Source organism: the organism of the source record quoted next, unplaced genomic scaffold, assembly GCF_019419815.1.
Source record: "Pyrus x bretschneideri cultivar Hongxiangsu unplaced genomic scaffold, Pyrus_bretschneideri_v1 Contig204, whole genome shotgun sequence".
NCBI lineage: Eukaryota > Viridiplantae > Streptophyta > Magnoliopsida > Rosales > Rosaceae > Pyrus > Pyrus x bretschneideri.
In genome coordinates this window covers 156,703-173,796 of record NW_025999507.1, presented here as the reverse complement: position 1 = coordinate 173,796, position 17,094 = coordinate 156,703, and the positions used below count along the sequence as shown (strand labels likewise).

Genomic DNA, 17,094 nt, shown 5'->3' with positions numbered 1-17,094 from the left:
TCAGGGTGGTGAGCCCTGAGCTTGATAACCTGAGCCAATAGTTTGGAGAATGCAGCATTTTTTTTGGACAACAAGCACACGTGTGACCAATATGTGAAAGCGTCAACCAAAACCATAAAATATCTAAATGGTCTGTATGAAGGGTGAATCGGTCCACAAATGTCCCCATGAATCTGTTATAGAAAAATGGGAGGATTCGAATGAATCTTGTCATAAGAAGGCTTAGTAATAAGCTTTCTCATATAACATGTTTGATATGTGATTCCTTGAATTGAACCTAAACTCCAGTTTAGTGGATGCCTATGTGATGATTTGAGGATACGACGCATCACTATTCATCTAGGATGTGCCAAACGTTCATGCCAAAGTGTGTGCGCAGTCCCAGAGGTAGGGTTGGCCACATAGTGGCTTTCTATGAGGCGTATGGTCATAGTATACAGACCACTCGGGATATGCTCCATCTTTTCTAGAATATGCTTCTGGCTATATTCGTAGGAAGTTATGCATATAAATTCAACTCCATTTTCTATGTGGGTTTCAGCATGATAATTCTTATCTCTAATGTCCCTAAAAGCTCAACAACGTTCTTTCGAAACGTGGAGAATAAAGTGCCTCATCAATGGTTAAGATTGTACCATTGGATAACATTATACGTGCCTTATCATATCCTTCGATCAGGTTGGATGGGCCTGACAGGATATTCAAAGGTGCATTCTTAGGTATGAAGTTAGTGAAATAGATGTGTTCACTCAAAACAGTTTGTGTAGTTGTACTATCGGCCAGACAACTAACTTCCCCACTAGTCATTCCTAGAATGAAAATTAATTTGATTCGGTCACATGCATAAAAGTTCTTAAAAATAAATATCCATTCAAAATAATTTTAAGTATTCAAGAATGGAAATTAATTAAAAACTGAATATCCAAAAAACAAATCACTAACAAATAATCCAAACATAAAGGAAAATTGTTCAAAATTAACCAAAAAACATAAGGGGGTTCGGCCACTACTGTGGAATTCGGCCTCATGGTCTTATTTCAACTAAAAAAAATACTTTATGTCTAAGATTCTAATCTTCCATAGGTGTGATAGCCTCTTGAAAGTCAGAAACCTCCATCTTCGAATTCTCCAGTTCGTCCACTTGAATAAAGTTTGATTCAAACTTCTTACGACAAGAATGATATTTAGCTACAACCTTCTGCAGAGCTCGGCAAACACGGGACCAATGGTTCTTTGAACCACAGCGATAGCACATATTCGCATCCATTATTTTAGGTGCTTTGCCCTTCTTCTTGAAGTTTGGGGACCTAGGAGCGAGGTTAGGGCGCTTCGGGGCTTTATTTCCTCCCTTAGATAGGCCTTGGCTCTTTTGATGTTTTGGGTAAACTTTAAACGTTTATAATGAAATAGATGGCTAAAAAATAGCCTGAAGGGTAACTGGTCCGTGGTAAAACTGGAAAACTGGCCAGAAACTGGGTAAACTTTAAACTTTCATAACTTCTTCAATACTCAACAAAATCGAGTGATTCAACAACGAAAATCATACTTCTCAACGAGACAAAGAGAACGGTACCTTTCTCAAAAGGTTAACTCACTGCCTTTTGGTCGGAAAATAGCCTGAAAGGTGACTGGTCCGCCTGAAAGCTAGAAAACTTGCTGAAAACTGGGTAAATTTTAAACGTTATAACTTCTTCAATACTCAACAAAATTGAGTGATTCAAAACTGAAAATCATACATCTCAATGAGATGAAGAGAATAATACCTTTCTTCATGGCTAACTTGCTATGGTTTGGCCAAAAAAAGGTTCGAAATTGGCTGTCTTAATCTCATCGAGTTAGCCAATTTCGAGCCGTTTTTCGGCCAAACCATGGCAATTGAGCCATTGAAAAAGTACCATTCTCTTTATCTCATCGTAAAGTGTGATTTTTGTTATTGAATCACTCAATTTCCTTGAGTATTGAAAAAGTTATGAACGATTAAAATTTACAGAGTTTTCGACGAGGTTTCCAATTTTCCTACGAACCAGTCACCTTTCAGGCTATTTTCCGACCATCTTCGGCAACCATTGGGCTTCCAAATAGGTATAATCTTTTTCAACACTTTCCTATCTTCGTTTTGATATATTATGGGTCGAATTTGGTTAAGAAACGATTGAGTTATGAAGCTTTGAAAATTGCCCAAACTTCCGGCCAAAAATCTCAGTTTCTGGTATGAGCTCCATGACCACTTAACAGAAGGACCAAAATAATGGATGGTGGACAATCTCAGGGACCATTTCTATTGATTTTCAATCTCAAGAACCAAAGTGATGTGTTATGCAAATCTCAGGGACCATTTTGGCTAAAAAGCCCATATTTTTTTCCAACTTTAGTATAGCATGATACCCCTCCATTGACGATTCATGCTGCTTTGTTTTCAGACTATGCTGGCATTCCTGGCTTCCTCTTCTCCACTTAATATGCATCTCAGCATATTGGTTTGTCTTACATTCTTAATTTTTTTCTCTTAACCTTGTCATGTTGCTGGTTGGTTTTGCAGGTTTAGACCTTTAGGTTCGGCTTTAGAGGGGTTAGGTTTCATGTCTCCCCCCCCCTCCCTCTTTTTCTTTGTATCTTTGTTATTTTTGTTTCTAGAGGGGTAAGGTTTATGCCCACCCTTCTTTTTCCTGTTCCTTTTTTGTTGTATTATAAGGGGTTAAGTTTATATCTCCTCTTCTTTTTCATGTTCCTTTTTTGTTGTATTATGAGGTGTACCTTATTTTTTTATATCAATAAAATTCTCCGTGTACCGTCAAAGTTTTCAAAAAATAAAATTAAAATAAAATACGTACATTTTAGTAATCATCATTGCACAAGTTCTAGCATCAAATCATCTAGAAGTGGGAATACTAAACAAGGGTACCTGAAACCTACACTTATAAGCTCCACTTCGATTACACCTTGGTTTACCAGTACTTCACTGCTATTAAAATTGCAATACTATTATTTGTGAGATATACATATAAACATATATATCTCAATAAAATTAACCACAAGTAAGCCAATTGAATCACCATAAATCAAGAACAATCTAAATATTAGTGAACAAACGCATCTATGGAATGCTCATGTACTCGCAGAAACACTAACCAGCAGAAAGCAAATTTCTCCTCATTGAGGGCACATAAAGAACATAATCCAATTGTAACACAAAATTAGTTGCAAATTTGAGTCTAACAGTGCCAACAGCTTCAACTGAAACCTTGGTTCCCTCACCCACAAAAACATTATAACAATTTGTTTGTTTTTGTTCCTTAAAACCTTGCAATGAATTAATTAAATGGATAGATGCACCAGTATCAAACCACCAAGAGTTTACGGGAATTTCAATGAGATTCGATTCTTCACAGATATAAACATCAGTTCTACCCTTTGACCTCAAGCAACCCTTGAATATTTCACAATTTTTCTACAGTGTCCTTTGGTTTTACAGTGATGACATCTAATTTTATCAATATTCTTAGCCTTCTTCTTAAAATTGTTAGACTTAGAGGAGCTGGAACTTTTAGCAGATATAATAGACTTATCAGAGAAGTTGGATTTAGAAGTTTTACCCGAATTTGCTTTAAACTCCTTCTTTCCTTTGGTTGATTGCACAAATTGATAAGCTTCTTTGCCTTTGTCCTGGTTTTGTCGGTTTTCTTCTTGCACGCATTGAGCTATAAGTTTATCCACCATCCACGTTTTACCTTCAGTATTGTAAGGGACCTTTAGTTGACTGAGGGCAATGCTTGCAGTATCATGAATACAAGCTGCTTTTCACAAAACTTCATATCTAATGAATTTAGTTTCTCAGCTGCATTAGTCATCTTCATTATATGATCTATGATTGATCCTCCTCCTTCAAACTTGTAAGTGGTGAGAAGAGTCATGTACTAAGCTATTTCAACATTTTGAAGTTCCTTGAACTTGTTCCCAATTGCTATGAGATAATCTTTTGCAAGATCACATTTCTTAATACCCCCACGCACAGTGTCAGTCATGCCACTTTCCAATATTGAAAGTGCAACTTTGTTTGCTCTAGCCCTTCATTCAAACTCCACCTTTTCAGCTTTGGTACTTTTGCCAGTAAGAGCTGATGTGCTATGTCATACTTATTTAGTATCAAAAGCAACTCAATTTCTCTCCTCCACTTTCTATAATTGCTTCCACCATTGAGTACAAGCACGGCAGCCAAGTTGATGGTTTTAAGTGAAAATGCAGAATGATAGCAATGAAATCAAGACTTTGAATCTAACAAGATTCTTGATTTCTATCAATTCCAACACTTTTAATTCTGAATGTGAATCAATTTAATCATATATATAGTCACTGAACATGTTTAGATCAGGCACTTACAGAATAAACAATTCACAAGGAATTACAAACACAGATCCGATCCATGTCCAAGAGAAAGAATTTCTTAGGCCATTCATTACATGTATCCAATTTCTGCAGAAAGTATCAATGAAACCAACAACATACACTAATTTATAGCAATGGAAGCAATTTATATTTACAACTTAAGTTCAATATTTGTTAGAAAATAACGATTTGGATTCAGCAATATTCAATTGCAGATGTTATCTACAAACAAATTAAATCATCTCAATGTTGCTGTCAAATTCCAAAATTCCTAATCTACAACTAATTATTTAACCAAAGTTTTGAAGAATTAGAAAACAAAACGTACCTTCAGCACTTGCATATTCTTGTTTGAATGTTACTGAGGATTGTCGTGGTCAAGAGAAAGAAGAAACAAAACTTCTCAATCGTCACAACTTTTAGCAAAAGCAAGAAAGAAAAGAAACCAAAAACCCAGAAAATAACAGTAAAAAATTTAAAAAACCACTGACGTCTCTTTCGCCCCCCCCCCCCCCCCCCCCCCCCCCCCCTTTTTTTTTTAAATGGTGTCGTTTTGAGTTGTAAACGGTGTCTTTCCTTTAATTCTTTCTGGGTTCGACAAAAGCTTGGAATTTAGATGGAAATTTGACCTTGAACAAGATTTATGATTTCAATGGTCTAAATTTTATCAGTTCTGATACCACATGTAAGATATACATATCATATATATCTCAATAATATTAGCCACAAGTCAGCCAATTAATTGAATCACCGTAAATCAAGAACAATCTAAATATTCGTCAACAAACACATCTATGGAAAGCTCATGTACTTAGTGGCCAAATAATATTCTAATTTTCGCTTGTGTGGATGTGAAAGGGAGAGTCCTACATCGGAGATTTAACCCTCATTTTATTTATGGTTTTTGGACTTTGGTGGGATTGTGCAGTAAATTGTCTATTTTGCCCCTCTTTCATTTTTGTTTGCAGTTGTTGCTCTCATTTGAAAGGTGCTTTTTGGTGTTTTTGGTTGAGCTTTGGCCACGTTGTGTTTTATAGTAAAGATGCCGGAAGCATCTTCGACTTTTTCTTTTCCTCTTCTGTTTTCTTTCTGTTGTTCCGTTTCTCTTTAGTTTTCCCGTCTGTCTTTTGATTTCGGTTCCGATCGGATCTTCTCGAAGGTGTTTGGCGTTTTTTCCCCTGTTTTGCACAAGCGAATCGCTCCCGTTCAGGTATGTTGATTCATGTGTTGGTTTATTTTCTGTTTGGTTAGGAAGAAAATTTTATGATTGATTGTTGTGAATTTGGGCTAGTTGGCTTTTTGGCCCAGCGTTTTCTTTGTTTTTTCACGCTCTACGTCTTGCTGTTATCTCTAATTTTGTATTTTGGTTGCAGGAAACATTTTTCTTCGAGTTTTAGGGTTTTATTCTTCCTAGCTTTTTCTGGGTCAGGTATATAATTTATCTCTTTGTTGTTATATTTTTTTTTTTATTTGGGTTTTTTGATTGTTTGTGCTTCGATTTTTCCCTCAAACTTAAAAAAAAAAAAATGAAAAAAAAAGAGGAATACTGATGATTAATTTTTGGGTTTTGCTTTGTATGTTTCGGTTTTGTACTGTGAGTGAGGAATTTTTTATTTTGGTGTTTTAATTAAGGGCTAAACATTTCCAGCAATACAAATGGATGATCATGATTAATTTTTGGGTTTAATTTAGCTTTTGATTATTGTGGATGACTTGCGAAATTTCTTTTCGATTATGTGATCTGTGGCTGTTATGTTGTTCTTATCTTGATTATATTTAATTGAGATCATGATGATTTATGGGTTTCTTTTTAAATATGATCCAGGTCTGAGCATTCTGGTTAGCAGGCCCGCTTAGTTGAATCAGCTAAGTTTCATGTCTGACATCGACGTACTGCTTCCACTGCCTTTGGTATGTTTTCTGTCATAACTCATATGAGAGATCATTTTTTTTAATTGAATTCAATTGGATAAGTTTTTTAATTGAAAGCCTGGGTACCTAGATGCTCTAGAGATCATTTTCAGTCATCGATACAATACTATTGTAATTTAGTAGCTGTGCAGTTTGAGAATTGGTGTGTAGTTGTTTCTTCAGCAACCTGACTAACCTGATCTACTCAAGAAACCAAGCTAACCTGCTTATTTGGGCATTATTGACAACCTAAATGGTTTGGTTTGGCTTGGCTATAATTCATATGAATCTCAAGTCGTTAGTTCTGGTGTTAGGAACATGGTCTTTAAGATCTGATTTAACAACCTGGAGCAATATGCATATGTACTGGTGAAAATATAAGGTTGTGAGTGTGGTACTGATTCTTTCTTTGTATTAATTGATCTTATAATATATTTTAAGGCCTCAATTATAGATTTGTTTTTCATATCAATTCTTAACTTATCGGTGTTAATAGAACTGATTTGGTTTTGTAGATCAGAATTTTTAAACGACAAAATTAACCTGCAAATTCAGTTCAGATATCAATGCTTGCGCTTATTTAGATTGTTGAATTTATCTTTACCTTTACTAGATTTTATTTTTCAATGTTGTTTGATGCATTATCGTGTTACTTTATTATTAATAAAACTAATTTGGTTTTGTAGATTAAGATTTTTTGGCGAGAGAATCAAGTTCAAAATTCAATTGAGGTATGAATCTTTTTGCTTATTTGGCCTGTTGAATTCATGTTTGCCTTTGGTGCATTTTATTTTTTACAGTTGTTTGGTACATTATGGTATTAATTTCATTGTAATTTTATGGATTTGAAGTCTTTATTTGGATTTTGGACTGTGAGAAGGATCTGGTGGGTATAAATCTTCACTGCTTTGTATTGCAGCTCATTTTGATATCATTTATAATGGTATATAAATCTGCTGGATTAATATTCCAGTTTAATAGTGTTGTTTATTATGTGTGACAAGTTATATTAGTAACATTTACACTGTTATCTGTCGTAGTTAGACTTGCTGGCCATTTTTATCCTGTTTATGACATTTTTGTGCTAGGGTTTTTGAGCTTTGTTAATTACCATTTCGTTTTTTATTTTTTTTAATTTTTTGCTTGATTTGTTTTGTAGGTTGCATTTGCAAAGGGAGAAAAACATCTTAGATAGTTTTTGTGCTTATGAAACATTTGAGGGTAAGATGCACATGGTTATTTAAATATGTGGGTTTTGTTTCTTCAATTTTAAAATGGAAAAAACTTAACATTTTTTTTCCTTAGATTTTAATTAGAACGTGTTGTAAAGCTTTTTATGCATTGCTGTGGTTTATTGTAATAAGTTGGCAACTATGTATAAGGAGCTATTAGTTTTGGATTTACAGAAATTAGGTGTTCAATTAGTTGAGATTATTTGGTTTCCTTTCAATTTTCTTTGTTTTCTACTTTCTGTTATTGTCATGTATTTTTGTGACTTATTCTTATTCTACGGTTGTAGTATTATGTTAGTTTTGCAGAACATTATTATTTAGTCAGTGGTGGTTCTGTTTATGCCCAGAAAATGGTTAGCTAAAGTGTATTGACACATGATCTTTTTTATCAATATGTTGTAAATTTTTTTATATGTTGTGGTTTACTATGGTAACTTTTAGCAAGTATGTATAGGGGGAAATGCTTTTGCTTTCCCCTGTTTCCTTATTTTTTTCCGCAGAAAAAAAAATTTCATGCAATATTTTTCTGTTTTTGTTAAAATAATGTCCTGATGTGATTAAGTGCCTAAAGGTTGCTCATTTGGTCTAAGTTTTATACTCTAATATATTAAGTATACATGAAATATCCAATTTATCTTATTTATTGGCTATATATATGCTGCTTAGCAATTTGATTAGCTGAAAAATTTAGCCAGCAAGGCAAATTTTTTTATGCTAAAACTGATGCAGAGATGTTAGTTAACAAAAAGTGGGTCACTGTTTTTATCTTCTCAATTAAGTTTTAGAGAAACATTTATAATATGCTGAGGCATTATTTCATCCTTTTTCCATTTAAGTTTTAATTGGCATTTCATCTTTATTTGAATTCTTTTTTTTGTTTCAAATTAACATTGCTTCCCACTTGACTACATGCTTTCTGTTCAGATTTCATTTTGTGGCAAAAAAATTTCATTATATATACCTATCATTAGTCAAATTCAAACTTAGCAATAAGATAACTATTTAATTACATACCTATTAATTCTCAATTCCGTCATCAGAATTGCTCTTAATCTAAGTTTCTCAATTCTTTAGCGTCTAGAACACCCATTCCAAAACACTAGCTTCACTTTTACTAATAGACATTATCTTTTATGTTTAGCATAAAATAGATAACAATGCATGATAATGAATTACAAATTGTTTTTTTATTTCCTATATTCAAATTTAGTTTTTGCTCTTTCATCCTACGTATGACTCCATTTTTCCATCCATCTCAACTAATTATTATATATTATTTATTAAGTGCCATACAATCTTTTTTTAACACTTTATTTTACAATTTTAGGAAAAAAAAAAAGCTAATTCAGCAAGGGATTTACAACGTTGACAAATACATTTTCAAGCAATGAAGACACAAATATTCAAAGGTATGTAAAATTAATTAGTACTTTGTTAACTTTGTTTTATTGACGTTCTACATTTAATTACAATTTTTACTAGGCTTTCTCTTTAGACGAATTAGCTATTACTAATATATATATATATATATATATATATATATATATATAAACTAGCTTCTTTTCACTAGAGATAAAAGTATAAAAGTAGACATTTGCACTAGAGATATACCCGCTCCACATATTTTAATCTAATATGTTCTTTCACAGATTTACAAAATATGGGCAGGATTTATCTTTAGTGAAAGGATGTCTGTTTATACTTTTGAATATTGGCCTTAAACCTTTCACTAGACAAACAAATAATAAGCCATGTATTCACAATAAGTTAGAAGAAGAAGGTATCTATATAAATTGATAATAGTTAATTCCTGTAAAGAGAAAAGATGGAAATGATTATTCTTACTCCAGATAATCAAAACTAAGTTTACCAATTTACATAAATTTGATTCGTCTTAGAGCGCCATTTAATTTTGTTTTAAAAATTATAAAATTGGCAAATAAACTGCTATTTAATCATAGCATGATTTGCAACACTTTCGTAACTCTCTCTGTTTCTGTGCTTTTCTCTTGGTTTTTATAATTTTTTAGTGATTGCTGTGCCACAAACCATTTGGCCTGATTTAACTCCCATATTTTAAATAATTTGTTTGTCCCGCCATTAATTTTTTAATTATTATTTTTTCTCTCTCTGTCCCACAAATGTTGTTGCTTGGCCTCTGATTGTTTTAATTTTTGGTTATACTCCGCTTTTTGGGCCTCTGTCTTCCACGTGTTGATCATTGTGCGGGGTTCTGTTCAGAGGCTGATTGTTTTATTTTTTGGTTTTGCTCTGATTTTTCAGCCTCTGTCTTCCACGTGTTGATCATCGAGAACTATTCTATTCAGAGGCCTTAATGCTTTTTCTTTTGTTTTCATTGCATTCTCTCCTCACTTTTTCCTTTTGTTTTTCCGCTTCTCTCTACCTCTCATATGGGTTGCTCATATAGTGATTTGGTCTTCTGATTCTTCAGTGCAACGGGGCTCTGTACCTTTGCTGATGTTTCTGGCCGGTTGGTTGGGCGGCTTCCTCTAATGGGGTACGCTTCTGTTATTTTGTTATATGTTCTTTTGCCATTCATTCACTCAAAATTCCAAAAATCGAATATAGTAAAATAGTAGGTCAAATTCATTAATGTTATCTTAACTTCTGTTTAATAGATTTATATTGTTGCATGTTTGATTTTATTTTATTTTTTTAATTTATTTATTTTTTTTGCATGTTTGATTTTATGAATTTTTGCTGTTTGTTTTGTTAATTGCAGATTTATAGTGTTTGATTGATTTCGGTGAGGGTGAGTTGTTAAGTTTTCCTTTATTTGTTCATGATGTTTTATAAATGATTGCATGTTCTATATCTAATTTCACTAACTCTTCGGGTGTATTTTTCACAGTGGTTGTTCATTTTTTCTGTTATCAGTGCTTACCACTTGTTTGAGAATATGTATTAAATTGGCCTTTTTTTAGATTATTGGTATGTTTTGGATGTTTTTTGGTTTGTCGTGTGTAAGAATGTGAAATCAACTATATAAGGTAGTCAATTTCAATATAGCAGTAGCAGCTGCAGGAACTACAACAGTAGTAGCTGCTGGGATTCTAGATGGATGAAGAGGAGTGGGGTTATATTGAAGTCAGACCCGTAAGCAATTTACTCATATATATTGTATATATTGTATGGAATAAGAGATGTTAATTTTCAAAGAGTTTTTGTTCATTTTTTGTTTTGGTATTGTATTTACACAGAAGCGCATATGTTCTGCTGTTCAAGCCAGATGGCCAACCACTCTCTAGCATCAAAGTGGACCAGTGAGTATTACCAAACTTTATCAAACCAAATAATATGAACAACTCATCTTCTTTTCAACATTTTTTTCTGACATTTTTTTCATGTATCAATGATTATTTTTCCAAAATTTGAACCCAAGAATCTAAATGTGTTACTGTTGACTCTAAAAATTACAAAACCTACGTGGCGCGTAGGCCGAGTAACTAGCAAGCTAACTACGTCCTTCGGTTGAATGCGGGGCGTGCCAACTCGTCGGTCGAGCTTGGCCGAGGAGTAAAATTCGTTGATGTCGCGTTGAGCGCGTCGTTGACTTCTTTATCTTGCGATTGCGACCGAGGAAGGAACGCTCTCGGTCTCTGGGTTCTCTAGCCTGAAGACAAGGCTACTAATTCTGCGGAGTTCACAAATCGTTGGAGCCTGATTCGGTCACTGTGATTATATTCGTAAGAGTATAAGCACGCCGAATCGAGACCAAACTATATGGGCACAGGTACTCGAATGTGATGTATGTCTTGATGGTAAACGTAGTTCTGCCGTCGGAATGCCGAACCCCGAAACTTACTTGCGAGTATCCAATCATAAAATCACTCGGCGTCCAGTACGCAGAGCAATGCAATTCGTAACACCTGACTATGCCGAGAAGGCTAGCAAGGTGACCTCTGCCAACAAAGGTTCGAAAACCCTTCTCGGCCGAGACTTAGATAGGTAACCGGTCGATCTTGACGCAGTGCTGTTTATCCAAACTGAAGGTGCTTCTCGGTCGGCTGATTCTGTGGCAGCAGTGCTGTTTATCCAAACTGAAGATGCTCGCTGGGTGCCTTCACAGTGCTGTTTATCCAAACTGAAGGTGTGTCGACAGAAAAAGAACAGGAAAAATCTTAAGATGTTTGAGAGGTTTTGCGCAGGGCAATTGTATGCTGATTTTTGAAGGGGCTTTTCTGTTGCATGATTTCTTGTATTTATAGCACCCCATTCCTTGAGACCAATTCGCATTCTGATTCGGATTGGGAGTCCTTGTCCCATTTCAACTCTAACTCGAACAAACCTACTCCTATTGGGATTCTGAATTTTCCTTCTTTTCAAGGCTTTATTCTTAGCTGGTCGGGAATCCTGGTCGCACCAGGACTTCCTCGACCTTTTCTGTTTATCCGGACTACTTTAGATAGGATTTGGCCGACCCTGCCAACTGGCCCGGGATTTATTATTCGACCCATAGTATTTGTCATCACCTTGGGCGGAGCACATCCTTCTGAGGTCGCCGACTGTTAACTTTTGGTCGGGCCTCGGCCTTGAAGAAGCGGAAACGCCTATTGCTTTTTGGACTTTGCTTCCTTAATGACCATTACTCCTGCACATTTATGAGACATGATTGCACTCTCCTCGTTGCCCCCAACGTACAGCCACGTGTCGATTCTCCGCCGCTCTTAAAAGCTTTCAATCATGGCCCTCGAGATCGTGCACTTACTGAAGCGTCTTATCCTAATTAATGCATTAAAACTGTCACCGCACGCAATCGTGCGTCCTGGATTTTCGACCCCTCGATCCTATCTTCGCAGGTTCCCAAAATATCCGAAATGATTGGAACCTTTCCCGGTTAAATTTCCCCCTAATTTGAACCAGTGTTTTTCGAATTCCAAACGTTTGATCTTCATTCTGAAAAGCCTATAAATACCCACACTTCTGTCATTCGCATCTCACGCGTTCAGAAATTCTAAAATCTCAATTTTATCATTCCTGTTCGTTCAGACAAAGCCTTCCAATTCTTTTTCCTGCAACCTCTTTTTTTAACTCCAAATCCCTTCTTTCATCAATGGCCTCCTTTATCTCAAAGCTTTCTGACGAGTGCAGCAAATGTAAGGATTTCATTGATCGGAGCGCCGTCAAGACGCTGCGATTTGAAAATGACATGGCCACTACCCACCAGATTTTGGGTCCCCTTTTCAGAGACGCAGTGCCGTCGTCTATCTCTACTCTTCTCAAGGAGCAGTGTTTAATACCCCTGCTGCAGGGGTTCGACTGGTCGAAGTGGACTCTGGCGCGGCCTCAAGGAGCTTGGCCCTCGACCACCACGGCCTGGGCCGCCTGGGTTGACCGAATGAGCACATTCTTTGGCAAGGAATGGAAGGCTCTTGGTATCTACGATGCCATTATTCTGTCGACCATGGAGATTGCCATGGATAAGGAGCTGCTCATGGCGGCCCTGAGTTTATGGTGTTCGGCCACCAACACCATGATCCTGCCTTTCGGCCCCACAGTCCTCGACATTTCGGCCATCCTTGGGACTTCTCCAACCGGCCTTCCCATTGATGCCGCCCTTTTCGGATACCCATCTCCTCTCGACCTAAAGGCATTATTTGACGAAAGGGCCATCGAGACGCTAAGCCGTGGTGATCGGGAGCCCTCAAGGGAAGAAGTTCAGAAGCTCCTTGGGACTTCTCTTCGCCGGCCGAGGCGAGAAAGGCCTTAGGAAGGGAGAACACGAGGTCTTCCTCTTCTACTGGTACAACAAATTCATCTGTTGTACCAGGTCAAACAAATGCCTGGTCGAGAACATGCCGGTGGCCCAGGCACTGGCTAGTGGTCGCTCCTTGGCGTTCAGCCCTGCTATACTCGCTAACCTCTACCGTTGCTTGGCCGAGGCGACTATTAGCAAGATTGACCCGCACCAGAATAGACCCCTCTGGGTGTTCCAACTCTGGTTGCAGGTTTACTTTTCCACCATTCAATCGGAGGTTCCTGCCTTTCAACGATCGGCCGCCCTTGGCTTTCAACTGGCCTCTCGACCGGCACCACCTCACCGAGCCGACGAGGTCTTTAAACACTTCCTCGGCCTCGACGTCCTTTCGGATGACAAGTTCGTGGTATGCCGGCGCCAGGAGTACCCTGCCTCGATCAGGCTTCCTACGCCCGCGTGGGCCGAGTCCGAGGATGCGGACATCCGTCAATGCTGGGGGTCTTTCGTTTTGGCTCGCGATCTTCCTCTTGGTTGCGACGCCTGCCGAGCCAGCTGGGAGGTCTATCACCCCCATTTTGTCGCCCAGCAGCTCGGCTACCTTCAAGGCTGCCCCGTCCCCCTGCTTGCCTTTCGGTCTCTCCTGAGTCGAGGGCGTCTTTCCGGTTCCTCTGAAAGGGAATGCAAGACGTCGGAGCAGGAGTTTCAGGAGAAGTGCAAGAAATTCCGGCTCCGGCCGACGGTTCCTGAATCTTTGGGAACCGACACCTTCGGGGACTGGTGGGAGGAGTACACCAGTGACTTCTTCGGCGTCCGGGCCGAAGACATGGTGAACAAAATCTTCGGCGACCGTCCCAGACCAGCGCCCTAGGCCCAACCTAAGGAGTCGGCCCAAGGTATAGTTTTTCCGCTTTTTTTTTTTTTTTTTTTTTTTAATATCACTTGTCCTTGTTATTAATTACTTTGCTATTTCAGGGGGTCGCATGTCGAGGAAGGTTGAAGTGGTCGCCGCAGTGGCGAGGGCGAAGAAGTTGGTCTCCATGAAGAGGACCATCGCCACCGAGCGGACAGCCCCCGCCAAACGCCCTTATCGAAAGGCCGAGCCGGAGGATGATGCTCCTCGCCTTTCTAAACGCGTCAAGAAATTGGCGAAGAAGGGCGACCGGGAGATTCATGTCGTCCCAAGTGACACTACAGGGACGCCTGCTCCTGCCGGCTCTCCTTCTGTACCGGCTGCCCCGGCTTCTCCAAACCCGATTCCTCCAGCCGTCTCCCTTCCTGAGACCACGTCCGATCCAATCATCGCATCAGCTCCAGCTTCGAAGCCGGTCGTGGCGCCTGCCGTGGGGAAGTCAGCTGCACCTGTCGAGGCACCCTCTACTCCAACGGTCATTCTGCAAGAGGTATAATTCTACTTCCACTCTTGTTTCTTTAGGTTTCTAGTCGTAACGCAAAATGTTTTTCTTTTTGTTCAGGATGTCGAGAGCGAGAGCGACGAAGTCCCGCTGGAACGCCGTCGTCGACCAGTCAACTCTCCTCTCGTCCATCCTCTTCCGGTCGTCGAGGCGACCGCTCGACCGTGTCCTTCTGCGGCGGATCGCGGCAAGAGACCTATGGCCGATCCTGAGGCCACGGTCGAAACGCCGATCCACCCGCAGGATGAAGACCTTCCCATTCCTCCACAGGAAGTCTCCTCGGCCTTTGTAAGTCTTGTTTCTTTTGCGTTGATTTTCTCATGACACATGTTCTTAAAAGACTATTAAATGTTAGGTGCCCGAACGTTCATTTCACCGACAATTTTATGCGCCGACGGGCGTTGTCTATATTTCCTGGCCACCGTCGTGGCCATCAAATGTAGATGACCTCCATCGGCCGCGTGAATTGCGAAGCGGTCTAAGGCACTGGGCTCGGCCATTAAGTTCCCTGGGTTGAGCAATGACCCATAGGGCATGGCCGAAGTCTCTTCTCGGCAGGTCTAAAACAATCCATTTTTGTCATGCACTATATCACGACGTCTTACTTTCCTTCACAAAGTTTTCCTTTCATGTGCAGCCATCGTGGGAAGTGGAGCTCGACGCTCTTCTTCAGAGCACGACCGGTGAGGCCGGCTCCTCTGCTGCTCTTGCCGAACCAGCGGGAGCCATGCCCGAGGCCGAAGCCTTCGTGAAGTTGCACGAAGTCCTGTCTCTCACTGCCTCCCAAGCTCTCCGATCCAAGGGTCTTGACTCCGTTAGGGAGTGTCTTAATGACCTTGCCAGCGGCGGTTACCTAAGCACGGAGAATATCTCCTTCCTCACCGACCTCTTGGAGCGGACTCGGCAACACTTCCACATCTTCGAGCGAGCCCTACAAGCCGTGGATGACCTGAAGGCTGCCAAGGTCGCGCAAGAGGCCGGCCGAGCTAAGATGGAGGCAATCAAAGCCAGGAAAGCGAAGCTGACCGAGTTTGATCGCCAGATCTTTGACCTCCAGCGTCAAATTTTTGACCTTCAACGGCAAAGGTCTACTGCTGCTTCCGAGCTTGAGAAAGACTTCGAGGCCAACAGGGCTCGGCTGACGGCCTTCACGGCCGGCGCACGGCATATCCAGCAGCTTCAGTGCAATAAAAAGACGAGGCAGGCTGAGATAATTTTGGGCGAAGCGAAGTGGTTGGAGCTAAAAGCTGCCCTTGAGACTTTCCTCCCCTCGACCCCCTAGGAATTTATCATTGTATTTGTTCTCTTATTATCAATACAATGGTTCTTTTGCTATCAATAAAATGGTCTTTTGCTATCAATACAATGGTCTTACTCTTGCATTTCCCATGTAATTGGATAGTACTTTTTTAAAAATTTTCCATTAATCGGCAATTTGTGAACTGAACCCACCCGATCTCTAAGATGATATGCCCCCTTGCCGAGGACTTTGTGAACGATGAATGGCCCTTCCCAATTCGGCGACCATTTACCGAATCGGGGGTCTTTAATCCCGACAGGCAACACAGTTTGCCAAACCAATTCTCCTTCGCCGAACATTTTTTGTCTTACACGCTAGTTATACGCTCGCTCGGCAATTTTCTTTTGTGCTATCAATAAGTTACTCGCGTCGATTCAATTTTCTTCTAAGTCTTCTAATTCTTGTCGCATCGCTTGACCATACTCGACACTGAACAAACTACTATGCTCGACTACTCGTAATGAGCTTATACTCAACTCAACCGGTAACATAGCGTCGTGTCCATAAGTTAACGCATAAGGACTGGTTCCAGTGGCCGACCGGGGTGAAGTTCGGTACGCCCATAATGCTTCATTTAACTTCAAATGCCATAACCCAGGTCTCTCTCTTACCATTTTTTCGAGAATGCTGATCAACACCTTATTGCTTGCCTCGGCATGTCCGTTTGCCTGAGGGTAGTACGGCGTAGATTGCTCAAGTCGGATATTCAAATTTGCCGCATATTCCTTAAACCTATCGGCCGTGAATATGGTGCCATTGTCAGTTATGATCGTTTCTGGTACGCCGAATCTGGTCACAATATTCTCCTTTACGAAATTGCATACCTCTTTGGTCGTTAAATCAGCGTATGATCTTGCCTCGACCCATTTAGTGAAATAGTCAATTGCTACAATTATCCACGCGTGTTTCGCCGCTCCCGATGATGGCGTGATTTTGCCAATTACGTCCATTGCCCATCCCTTGAACGGCCATGGTTTAGTAACCGAGTGAAGTAATTCGGCCGGGGCTCTCTGCACGGGTCCATGAATTTGGCGTGGTACGCATCTTCGTGCATATTCGATGCAATCCTTCAATATATTGGGCCAAAAATAACCATGTCGTCGAAGTAACCAGCGCATTTTTTGTCCAGACTGGTGT

The 17,094-nt window shown here is 39.5% G+C and overlaps 1 protein-coding gene and 1 long non-coding RNA gene across 4 annotated transcripts; both read left to right on the top strand.

Annotated features, from left to right (window-relative positions):
* The first annotated feature begins 5,301 nt into the window (after positions 1-5,301).
* LOC103949345 lies at positions 5,302-10,505 on the top strand. Of its 2 annotated transcripts, XR_667507.3 has the most exons (8): positions 5,302-5,593; positions 5,757-5,812; positions 6,209-6,294; positions 6,981-7,025; positions 7,454-7,515; positions 8,854-8,935; positions 9,979-10,044; positions 10,270-10,505. It is a non-coding gene; the product is annotated as an uncharacterized LOC103949345 (long non-coding RNA). The 2 variants fall into 2 exon arrangements; XR_007258427.1 differs by lacking the exons at positions 7,454-7,515; positions 8,854-8,935; positions 9,979-10,044; positions 10,270-10,505 and having other exon boundaries at positions 5,325-5,593; positions 6,810-7,026.
* A 1,307-nt stretch (positions 10,506-11,812) lies between these two features.
* On the top strand, positions 11,813-16,012 carry LOC125477245. Of its 2 annotated transcripts, none has more exons than XM_048584195.1 (2): positions 11,813-14,945; positions 15,295-16,012. In XM_048584195.1, the coding sequence occupies exons 1-2, from the start codon at positions 14,856-14,858 to the stop codon at positions 15,937-15,939; spliced, it is 735 nt and encodes a 244-aa protein (XP_048440152.1). In that variant the 5' UTR covers positions 11,813-14,855; the 3' UTR covers positions 15,940-16,012. Both variants share the same exon structure in this region; 1 of them encodes a protein (XP_048440152.1).
* The last annotated feature ends 1,082 nt before the right edge of the window (positions 16,013-17,094 follow it).